The 12,282-nt window shown below is 36.5% G+C and overlaps 1 protein-coding gene across 5 annotated transcripts in view; it reads right to left on the reverse strand.

Moving 5' to 3' along the window:
* PAN3 (poly(A) specific ribonuclease subunit PAN3) overlaps positions 1-12,282 on the reverse strand; it is a gene marked incomplete at its 5' end in the record, with an annotated part of 196,405 nt that overhangs the window by 42,364 nt on the left and 141,759 nt on the right. For 3 of the 5 annotated variants that reach the window (XM_080658498.1, XM_080658496.1, XM_080658499.1), the window contains 3 exons: positions 2,744-2,801; positions 3,614-3,718; positions 7,301-7,548. In XM_080658498.1, the coding sequence (XP_080514624.1) occupies positions 2,744-2,801; positions 3,614-3,718; positions 7,301-7,548 (411 nt within the window). Of the gene's footprint in view, positions 1-2,743; positions 2,802-3,613; positions 3,719-5,490; positions 5,548-7,300; positions 7,549-12,282 lie in introns of all 5 variants that reach the window. The other 2 variants (XM_080658497.1, XM_080658495.1) reach the window with 1 other exon arrangement.

Genomic DNA, 12,282 nt, shown 5'->3' on the forward strand with positions numbered 1-12,282 from the left:
CCAGTGCCATTACCACATCGTTAGTTACTACAGTCGTAAACCAAGCCTCCCCTCCCTCAATACACCCAAATTCTTAATCATAATCTTCAGAGTGTCTTGGCCCTTTTCTCTTTGAAGAATGTTATGATATGGTATGAAAAGCACTATTGTACTGTAATATAATAGATAGATAGATGACAGATAGATAGATAGATAGATAGATACCAACTATGATTAAAATGTGGAACTTTCAACACCTACTCTCCCTTCAAGTCCAGAGAGGGAGAAGGGGGTTGGAGATTGAGTCATTACCAATAGCCGAAGAAACCAATCATTCCCACAAAAAAAAATTTTCTTAAAAACTCCTAAACAGCAAGATTCAGAGAGCTTACAAGTTGTGTGAACATACTGAGGTGCTGGGAGGATGACACACTCAGAGAGGGCATGGCAGTTCCCCACTCCACCTCTACAAAAACCTTGTACTCTACATCTCTTCCACTTGCTTGTTCTGAGGAGAGTGGTGAAAATGCCCCACATTTGTAGTTGGCCAGACAGAAATGTAGGTAGTGTGGGTATCCCATTTCACCTGGAATAATCTTGTGGATCTGAGCCCTTAATAATTAAATTGTTAGGACACAAATTAGATGTCAGAAATATTTTGAGTTTAAAAACTTCTTAAGCTTTAAAAAAAAAATTACTGATTCTTTTTTATAGAGAGAGAAAGGGAGAGGGAGAGAGATAGAAGCATTGATGAGAGAAATATCAATCAGCTGCCTTCTGCATGCCCCCTACCAGGGATTGAGCCTGCATCCTGGGCATGTGCCCTGACCAGGAATCTTGGTGCATGAGTTGACACTCAACACTGAGCCACACAGGCCCAGCAAGTTCCTATGCTTTGACTGGTATCCAATCTATGGATCGCTCTAGAAAAATTGACATCTAAGTCATTTTGTATTCCTACTCATGAATAAAGTATTTCATAACTTGATTTATTTATCTTATTTAATACATCTTCATAAATCTCCCCCAATGAGAACTTACACATCTTTGATTATATTTACTCAAAGAAACTGATATTCTAAAATCCTTGCAAATAGCACCTTCTCTTGTAGTTATTTTTTGAAGTTAGTGGCTACAAGTCCATAGAAATGCAACTGACATTTATTAATCTTATATACAGCTATTTTCTAAACTCTATTATAATTTTCAAATTACATCTAATGTATCATCATATGATTTACACATGACTTAAGTCATAAAGACTGGAATAATCCTATTTATTTTTCTTTTTTCATTTTACCCTCACTAGGGCCTCAAAGGCAATGCTAAATAATTAAGGAAAATCCCTACCTGAACACTTCAAAGGTTATGACAGGTAAGTTCCTTGCCCATCTAAACGGGAAAGATCAGTCTTAAGACATAACAGCCAGACACACTTCTTTTAATTCTCTAGCAGTCAAGAAGACCCATAGTTGACAAGACTCAATCCTTGGTAACAACCAGGTATTTCAAGATTATCTCTGTGGCAAAAGTATTCCTACTGTACTATTTGTAAAGTTTTATTAAACTATACCATATTTAATCTTGCTATAAACAGAATACGCTACAGAAAGAGATTTTAATGGCTCCCTTAGAAACACTGTGATACAGTCAGAAAAATCTAAGTTTAAATCCTGACTCAGCCAGCCAATTACTAGCCACTGGTCTTAAAGGCAAGTTACTGAAAATGCCTGTCAACTTCAGTTTTCCTCGTATGTAAAATGGAGATTATAGCCCTGGCCAGTGTGGCTTAGTTGGTTGGGTGTTGTCCCGTGCACCAAAATGTTGCCAGTTCAATTTCCGATCAGGGCACATGCCCAGGTTGCAGGCTCAATCTCTAGTAGGGGGCATGCAGGAGGCAGCTGCTTTGATGCTTTTCTCTCTCTCTCTCTCTCCCTCTTGCTCTCTAAAAATCAATACACTATTCAAGAAACGTATTTTAATGGAGATGATAATATTAGTATCTAAATCACAGGATTTTTATAAGAAAAAGCATTTAATCATCACACTGCCTAGCACACTGTAGTCTCAATAATAAACACCTTTCCCCTCTGCTTAAGAACCTATACTTTATCAAATATCAGAAGACAATAATATACTAATATATAGTAAGGTAAATCACCATGAATTCTAAATCTAAATTTTTTGTGAACTGGAATACTGTCACATGTAGAATCAATTTAAATAAACTAGATGATCTGTGATATGCTGGAATATTTCTTAAGTGGATTTGAAATAAATCCTATATAATAAAAGGCTAATATGCAAATCGACGGAAGGGCGGAATGATCGGTCGCTATGATGCGCACTGACCACCAGGGGGCAGATGCTCAATGCAGGAGCTGCCCTCTAGTGGTCTGTGCGCTCCCACTGGGGGAGCGCCGCTCAGCCAGAAACGGGGCTCATGGCTGGCAAGTACACAGTGGTGGCAGGAAACTCTCCCGCCTCCGTGGCAGTGCTAAGGATGTCCGACTGACAGCTTAGGCCTGCTCCCTGAAGGCCTAAGCCATCAGTCGGACATCCCCCGAGGGCTCTGGGATTGCAAGATGGCGCAGGCTGGGTTGAGGGACCCCCCCCCCCCACCCCAAGTGCATGAATTTCGTGCACCAGGCCTCTAGTATATTCATAAAATAGTAATTAGGTAGTTTAAGACAAAAAAACATGTAGGACTATATAAGAATTATAACATCCTTTAAAAGGAAGAATGAATTAACTCAAATTTTACCTGGCATATCTGCTTGATCAACTTGAGCCATTGTTATTAAATGTCTGTTAATGAGCTCCTAAGAAAAGAAAACAAGTATATTTACATCTAAACAAAGCTTCTGAAATCTGGATTTTCTACTATAACTAACACAAGTAATAAAATTTTTGGTATGTGTGCTTTTTAATGTTGATATCATGAAATAACATTTCCAATAATGGTATAAAAATTCTAGTCCTAGATATACCTGCCCCTATTAAGGTTGAGTTCCAGTAACTATGCTATAACTCAAAGCATATAACTGTATCTGTAACTGAAAACTCAAGTTCTATGCTAAGCTTGTCAATAATTCACTCTATGAATATTATATAGGTGTAACATACTTCTGTGAAACAAAAATATTTTTGAGAATATAAGTGTAAAATGAAATTCAACATATCAAATAATACCTAGCTGTCTAAAAAAAATTATTTTATAAAACCTAATTTAGAGAAAGGATTGAGCTCTCTTAATGCGAGATTTATTTCTGGGTCATCCTACCTAGTCTGAACCTATAGATATTAGCCAAACATTGCCTGAAGGTTAGAAACAATTTAAATTATTTATATATTTCTGAGAGACCTTTGAATTCACAGGATATGACATGCAGAAGGTGGCCTATTTAAGTAGCTATTCTATGTTTTATAGCTGAACACATAATTAACTGTTTTTTCTTATAAAACAGCTTTCCTTAAATGTAACTTAGAACTCATAAATTCTAAATTCTATCTGGTTTAATACAGTATATTTGATTAAATAACATGATATGAAAAGAGCTCTATTGTTTCTTCAGTTCTTTGCTAAAAGCACACTAGATATTAAGCATCCCTACTAGGAATTCTGAATGCATACCTGTCGGAGCTCATCGGCCATGAAGAAGGAAGGTGCGTTTGCTTTTGGTTGCATATAAGCAACATGAGGTGCAGTTGGAGGATAAATATGATAATTTGGAAATACCTAAAAAGGTAGGGAGGAAGAAAACGTAACAATCAATTTTTCTCAATTGATAAAGTTTATCATTGTTTTGATAAAGTTTTCATCTTTAAATGACAGTGATAAATTGATATATTTTAAATCTTTAAATGATAGTGAATTGAACACCTCAGAGAATAACTTATCAGTATATTTTCTGAATTAATGTAAAAAGTCACTTTATCCTATATAATAAAGAGCTAATATGCTAATTAGACCAAACAGGAGAACGACCTTCCAGATGACCTTCCAGATGAAGCTGCGGCTGTGAGGGCTGAGGCAGCCAGGGCTTTTCGTGCATCCGGCCTCTAGTATATAATAATCAACTTGAAAACTCTAATGAGAAACATTTCTTCATATACAGTAAAATTTAAGCTTCAATGATAGGCAAAAGTAGCTCTTTGAATGAAATGTTACACAAGCATTTTGTACATACTTTTAAAAGCAGTTGGAACAAAGGAAGGAAGCAGATATTAAAGATGATAGGGCACAGTCAGATAATGAAGTAACACTGCCCTGATGGCCCAAAGAACTGCCCTATTATGGGTTTTTTGTGGCCAACCTAAACAAAGTGTTACCTAAATACTTGTTAAACACTTCAAACTGCAACAGTAAAGAAGACCAATTTACTCTGGGTTAAAAGCTTAAGTCAGTGGTCGGCAAACTCATTAGTCAACAGAGCCAAATATCAACAGTACAACAATTGAAATTTCTTTTGAGAGCCAAATTTTTTAAACTTAAACTTCTTCTAATGCCACTTCTTCAAAATAGACTCGCCCAGGCCGTGGTATTTTGTGGAAGAGCCACACTCAAGGGGCCAAAGAGCCACATGTGGCTCGCAAGCCGCAGTTTGCAGACTGCTGGCTTAAGTGAACAGAAGGGTGCAACAATGTACTTATGTTCCAAGCAAACTACAACAAAGTTACTAAATCTTTCAGGTTCCCCTCTTTCATTCTTCCAATTGGACTCTCCCCACCACCCTGCTTTTTTCTCTTTCCTCTTCCTCTCCTTCCCTTCACTGGTCCATGAAACAAAATCAACGGATATTCTAAAATTTCTTTTGCTTTATTCTTTCATTTTAAAAGTTGAAACAAACATTGTTGTCTCTTTTAAAAATTAATTCAGCTGATTTCTGTTCCTCTTAGATAATTACTCTGTGGTCGGCAAACTCATTAGTCAACAGAGCCAAATATCAACAGTACAACGATTGAAATTTCTTTTGAGAGCCAAATCTTTTAAACTTAAACTTCTTCTAATGACACTTCTTCAAAATAGACTCGCCCAGGCCGTGGTATTTTGTGTAAGAGCCACACTCAAGGGGCCAAAGAGCCGCACATGGCTCGCGAGCCACAGTTTGCCGACCACGGTATTAGGGATCTCAACCAAGAAGTGATTTTGCAATACTTACAAGATTTCCTTTAACCTGTCCCTACAGAAAGAAAATGCCTTTTTTTCTGCCTTGGTTTTCTTACATCAGATAGCATTGTTTGGCTTAACTACCTCTGGTTTACCATGAGCATATTTTAAAAAGTAGTTTGAAGGACATAAACATAAAAATGTGCCATATATAATCTCTACAAAACCAATTAGGACAGTTTTGTGACAAAAGAACCTCTTTATAAATCAAACTTCTTTCTACAAATACAATAATAAAATATAATAAAAATGTAAATAAGTATAAAATATAATAAACCCCAAAAAGGTAAAACATTGATGGAATTCTTACTTGAAAAAACCAAGGAAAGTCTCTACTCTACCTCAATTATTTGACCTTCTGTTCGGCAAGCTGTTCTGTGATAATTTTTGAAAGATCTCTGACCAAAAACAAAACAAAATAAAGAACTATTAGCTATTTCATTATTTCTTTAAAAAGTATTTTGCATGATTTACAAGTACTTCTATAAATGTTTTCACATTTATTTCTCATAAGATGGTTAGGTGTTATTATCCCAATGTACAACTGGGGAAACAATCTCAGTGGTACTAAGATTCAAGAGTCACAAAACAATGGCAGAAATGGGACTCTTATAAATAACAAAAAATCTATTGTCTTTCTACTCAAATTGCGTTTTAGTAAAATGTTAAATTTAATCAAAACAGAACATTAATTTAATATGTAGGGTCAAAATCTGCCTGCTTACTAAATTCCAACTGTACTTTTCTTTTTAATCCTCACCTGAGGATATTTTTTTCTATTGATTTTCAGAGAGAGTAGGAGGTGGGAAAGGGGGGTAAGAGAGAGGGCGGGAAGGGGAGAAGAGAGGGAGAGAGAGAGAAACATTGATGTGAGAGAGAACCATCGATTGGTTGACTCCTGCATGCACCCCAACCAGGGCTAGGGATTGAACCTACAATCCAGGTATGTGTCCTTGACCGGGAATGGAAACTGCGACCCTCCAGTCAGTGCGTAGGCTGACGCTCTAACCAATTAGCACACTGGTCAGACTACTTTTCATCTAAGCTTCTCATCTATGAACACGTCAAATGTCAGTTTTCATATTTTAATAGAATTTGGCTTTTTTACTCATGAGCTCTTCATCGCTATTTTGGTGGGGGGGGGAGGCAGAGGCGGTAGGGGAAGGAAAAGGCTTGGGTGTGCTCCCATGAGGAAGAGCATCACTACTTATTTTTCTATAGTTAAAAAAATAATTTTTGAACAGGAACAAAATAATGAAGCTAAAAAGATACAATCTGCCCTGACTGGCACAGCTCAGTTGGTTGAGAGTCATCCCATGCACTGAGAGGTCACCAGTTCAATTTCCAGTCAAGGCACATGCCCAGGTTGTGGGCTCAATCCTAGGTGTGGGGCATGCAGGAGGCAGCTTACGAATGTTTCTCTCATTGATGTTTCTCTCTCTCTCTTGTACTCCCTTCCTCTATCCCCAAAAAATCAATAAAAAGTATTTTTTTAAAAAAAATTAATTGGTCTCACAGTGGAAAAGTGATCCTATTTCCCTTAACAAAAAAAAAGTACAATTTATGGAACATTACAACGCTTCCTTTACCCCCCACCCTTCTCCTGAGAGTCTTTTGTCAGTTCTTTCCTCGTCCATAATCAGGGCTCCCTAAGCCTCCCTAATCCTTAACAATGAATGACCCATATAGGAGGCTTCTTTTCTGTGTCCTCCACTATCCAGAGGTCTAGCAATTAAATTGCTGCCTCACATAAGGCAAGAGTTTCATCATCAGTTTGCTTTCAGTAAATACTGATTTAAAAAATCATCTTTCTCTAGCTTCTTACGATGGGTAAAACTACCTATAAACAAATGTCAGCAAACATCAACTCTAGCTAGCAGAAGTACTAGGTAACCCTATAAACAAAGCATGCCATAACTACTAAACTAGAGCTTGAAAATAATCTAATTTTTAATTAAAAACAGATCTGTCCAAAACTAGAGTTCTTATTGATACAAAAACAGATTACTTTGAAAAGATATTAGAATCACCATCTAAGTTAGAAAATTAAATACTTCTTCACATCAAAATAAAAAAGTGTAAGAGGAGGAAACCTCCTCATGAATCTCATCAATTAGAAGGAACTATCACTTCCCTTTAATGCAGACATACCATTCCAGTCAAAGGGGCTGGAGCTGTGTCTGTATAGAAGTATGTCGTCCCGCCGACAGTTTCCTTTTGAATCAGCTGACCAGAGGACGGTGTCTGAGAAACAGGATTATTAACAGGTGTAGAGGCACTAGAAGGCACCATGTAATTTGCTGGATTTGGAGTGTGACTTCTTCTTCTGGGAGCAGGAGAAGTATGTGGAGTGATCTTGGGGGAATGAAGAGGGGAAGACCCAGCAGACAATGACATTCCTGAAGAAGAAGAAAAAACATTTCTTAGGGAGCAAAAATTGAGTTTTAGAAGAAAAAACCTGGGAAATAAAAAGCAAACATTCATTTGGAAGAAACATCATCTTCAGCAAATTCTTTAAGTGCAATGATAAAAGATGTAATTTTATCTTGTTTTGATTAGAGAAAGCTATGATTAAAGCAAATGTAAAGAAGTTTGCTTTCAAATATAGATATTTCCAAATAAATTAGGAATTTTATTGCAACAATAGTCTCCTCCATATCAAGGTTTACATGAGAAATTTCAACAGTAAGACTCACCAATAATTTAATAAATTAATTTAATGAAAAAATGAGAACTGGGATGCTTTATAAAATTATGCCTTCTATAAAAAAAACTTATTTAGAAGGCATAATTCTTTTTTTGTTAAAATGGATATTAACAATAGAAATACCATATTCCACTAAAATATTACAATATTAAATAACCAAGCTATTTAGTAAGATTTACTAGATTTCTTTTGGCCAAATATAATTAACAGAATAGCTGCTGTTTTGATGATGTTTTCTGTCTTTAACTCTAAATAGGCATACAGTAGAACTGAAATTTTCTGCAAATGCATACTTTAAAATTAGACCAACTGTGTTCTAGGGAAATAATAAGAAATCATTATATGCAGAGCATCTCTATTATGAATGAATCTGTTATGAAGAAAGGGAAAGAACAACCATCTTTACCCTTCAGGAGATTTCAAGCTAGCTGAGAAAACAAGATCAGGTCACATGTAAAAGATACTAAAATGACTTACAAAAACACTCAAATATAAATTAGTATACTGTAAACTACATGCATAAATACAGACAGATGCAAATTAATGTAAACCAGATAAAGTTAAAGTCTTAATACAAGTGATCAGTGCTGAGCAGAGATTCAAAAGTTTCTAGAGCCTGGTCAAGGTTCAGTGGTTGAGCATCGACCTATGAAGCAGGAGGTCACAGTTTGATTCCCGGTCAGGGCACATGCCCAGGGGGGCATGCAGGAGGAAGTCAATCAATGATTCACTCTCATCATTGATGTTTCTATCTCTCTCTCCCTTCCTCTCTAAAAATCAATTAAAAAAAAAAAAAGTTTCTAGTGCTACAGTATACTCCCTGAAAAAAACTAACTTATCCAGGACTGATTTCTAACTCCTTGGGAAATTACTAAAATCTTTCATCTTTAAAGAAATGTGCATCTGCCCCAGCTGGTTTGGATCAGTGGAGTGTTGGCCTGCGCACTGAAAGGTCCCGGGTTCGATTCTGGTCAAGGGCACATGCCTGGGTTGCGAGATCGATCCCCCAGGAGGGGGTGTGCAGGAGGCAGCTGGTCAATAATTCTATCTCATCATTGATGCTTCTGTCTCTCCCTCCCCCTTCCTCTCTGAAATCAATAAAAATATATTTAAAGTAATGTACAACTCACAATTCAAAAACAAAAAAGTTACCAAAATGCCTCCAGTCACATAACTAGGATTAACAGGGATATAAATTTTAATTTCTAAGAATTCATAAGACACCAACACTGTTTTCTGAAAAAAAATGTAGGTGAATAGAAGTCTGGTGAGAACTGTGATAATATTTGTTTTGTAACTGTTTCTCTACTTTGTGAGCAACTAAGTGGTGAGGTAGGTCAATTACAAGCACCACAGTACAAATCAGAACTGAGATATAGTGAGGTTTTATTTGACCAAGGACTCATGCAAAGTCAACAGCTAAGCCTGGCCTTAAACCCAAGTCTCCACACTCTCCAACTTAATACTCCTACTACTATAACACAATGTCTACTGCAGTGACATTAAAATAGGCCAGAAATTCTCAAGTGGTCATTAAATGTATCTAAGAGAAACGTTAAAAATCTAAAACCCTATTTAAAAATTAAAAAAAAAATTATAAGGAAGTCAAGCTAATATATTAAGATATAAGTCTAATTTTTTTTAATTGTTCCAGAATTCTGTTTTTCTAACTCTATATTATACACTTAATTTCAGGTTAATCCATATAGCAAAAATTGGGAGGATCATTAAACTATTTCCAAAGGATAAATATCCCCACTTAATACAAAATACATTTCAATAGTTTTCCTAAAACTAGTCTCTAAGCCATTCCAAGACAAAGGGCCAAGTTACCAAAGAAAAGTAAATATATTACCTTTAAATTAAATAACAGCAACAAATATAGTTATCAATTCTTAAGCACTTTACATGTGTCAGGCACTAATAAAAGTGCTTCAGGTGTATTAGTCTATTTCATCCTCACAACAACCTTGTGAAGTAAGTATATCACCTTCACCTCATAGAAGAGGAAACTAACTTAAAAATATTTGTAAACTTATTGTAAGGATAAATATAGGTTATTAAACAAAAGAATCAAGATTCAAACTCAGGTCTATTTGATTCCTAAGACTGTGCTGTTAGATAATATCCTCTACAGTTCCAATTCCAATAAAAAAATATGAACAATAAAATGGCAATAAGTACATATCTATCAACAACTGACTCTTATATTCGGTAAATGTAACTACCTGAGCTATGTGGGGAGAGGAAGGTGTAGCATGGGGTAAAGGGACAGATTCTGACATCGAAGTAAGTGTGTGAGACAACAGCGGAATCTCTCTTTAAGATTAAATACCTGGAAATAGTTACCAAGAAAATTTGAGGCCAGTTAAGAAGGAAATTCATGAATAGTAAAATGTATAGGCTATAGGTAACAAGCTTTCACTCAAATTTTTTTAATTTTTAAAAGCAAGGACCTACAACCAAGATTACTCTATCCAGAAAAGCTATCACTTAAAAACAAAGGACATATAAAAGAGCTTCCCTGACAAGAAAAAGCTAAAGGATTTCATCAACACCAAACCAGTATTTCATGGATTATTAAAAGGTATTCTTTAAGAAAAAGAAAATATAAAAATATGAACAATAAAATGGCAATAAATACATATCTGTCAACAAATTAATTTAAAATTCAAAATAAACGAACAAGCAGAAAAGAAGCAGAATAAAAGATAGAGAGAAGATTTTGACAGTTGCCAGATGGGAAGGGGGTTGGAGAAATGGGTGAATAGGTGAAGGGATTTAGAAGTACAAATAAGTAGTTAAAGAACAATCATGGGGGTATAAAGTACAGCATAGAGAATACAGTTAATAATTCTATATAATAAAGAGCTAATATGCAAATGGTCATCACGCCCTTACTCAGTCATGTCATAATGGCTCAGACACTCAACACTAGGGAGAGAGGACTGGGGACCAGCCAGGCACAAATGAGCTCGCAAGAGAGAAATGGGGACCAGCCAGGCTGTGGCCCAGGAGAGGGACAAGCTGCCGGCCCCATGGTCCCAGGCACCTGCGGCTGTGGCCTGGGCAAAGCCACCCACCCATGGTCCCCCTGTGGCTGCGGTCAGCCCAGGTGAAGCCAGCCCAGGTCCTGGGTGCCTGCGGCCGGCCAGAGGGAGGGAAGCCCAGGTCCCGCGTGCCTGCAACTAGCTGGAGGAAGGAATCCTGGGTCCCGGGTGTGGGGCAAGGCAGAGGCAGTTAGGGGAGATCAGGCCAGCTGGGGAGCAATTAGGGTTGATCAGGCCGGTAGTGGAGCAGTTAGGGACGATCAGGCAGGTAGGCAGAGGGGTTAGGGGGCGATCAGGCAGGCAGGCGAGCAGTTAGGAGTCAGCGGTCCTGGATTGCGAAAGGCAGTCGGACATCCCCCAAGGTGTCCCGGATTGGAGAGGGTGCAGGCCAGGCTGAGGGACCTCCCCCTACCCCCGTGCACGAATTTTGTGCACCAGGCCTCTAGTACTCTAATAACTATGTATGGTGTCAGATGGGTATGAGCTTTCTCAGGATGATCACTTAGTAAGTTTTAGAATGTCTAATCGTGGGATATACACCTGAAACTAATATAATATTGTATAGAAAAATTAAAAATAATCCTAAAAATTTTTAATTTTGTGGCTATTCTAACACAAAATTGCAAGACTGAAATTTGAGTTCATATATCTGAGCTGAAGCAGGCTGTAGTTAAATACATTCAAAACAAAACATGTAAAGTAGTAAGTATCACCACCCAAAAAGGTAACAGGATATTTAAACTGTATAGGAAGCTAGAAATGAAATGAAATGAAATTTTAAATAACAGAAAAATTAAATCTAGTCACAAAAGGCACATCTTTGTACCACCAAAATACTTCACAAACATGTTAAAGAACTGAGTAAAATATGCATACATCTTCTTGGAGAGGTATTCAGTAGGTACTCTTAGAATAACATTTTGATGACACCATATATAATAAATGCACTATAATTTTTTAGTGAATATGCAAACTGAGATAGTTAAGTCATGTATGATAAATTAATTGCTTTAAAATATTTTTAAAAATCTTCTAAGAAGTATGCAATTCAAATAAAAGCAAGGAACAATACAGAAATGTTCACTGGAGAAATTAAGAGTAATTAAAGAAAATGAGATATAAAAATTTCAAGTCTAATTTATGGAGACAAAAGTGTCAATGTTTTTGGATAACATGACTTTTGCCTATACCTGAAAACCTCTCCCTTAAAAAAACAACATAAAAGCTTTATAAATGACATAATCCACTACAGTAAACATTTATAATACTAATACAGGGTGGGACAAAAGTAAGTTTACAGTTGTGAGTACATGAAACAGTTTAACCTTGTATTATTAATTATTTATTATTGCATTATTTTCCATAAATAATGTAAA

Source organism: Plecotus auritus (assembly GCF_963455305.1).
Source record: "Plecotus auritus genome assembly, chromosome: 3".
NCBI lineage: Eukaryota > Metazoa > Chordata > Mammalia > Chiroptera > Vespertilionidae > Plecotus > Plecotus auritus.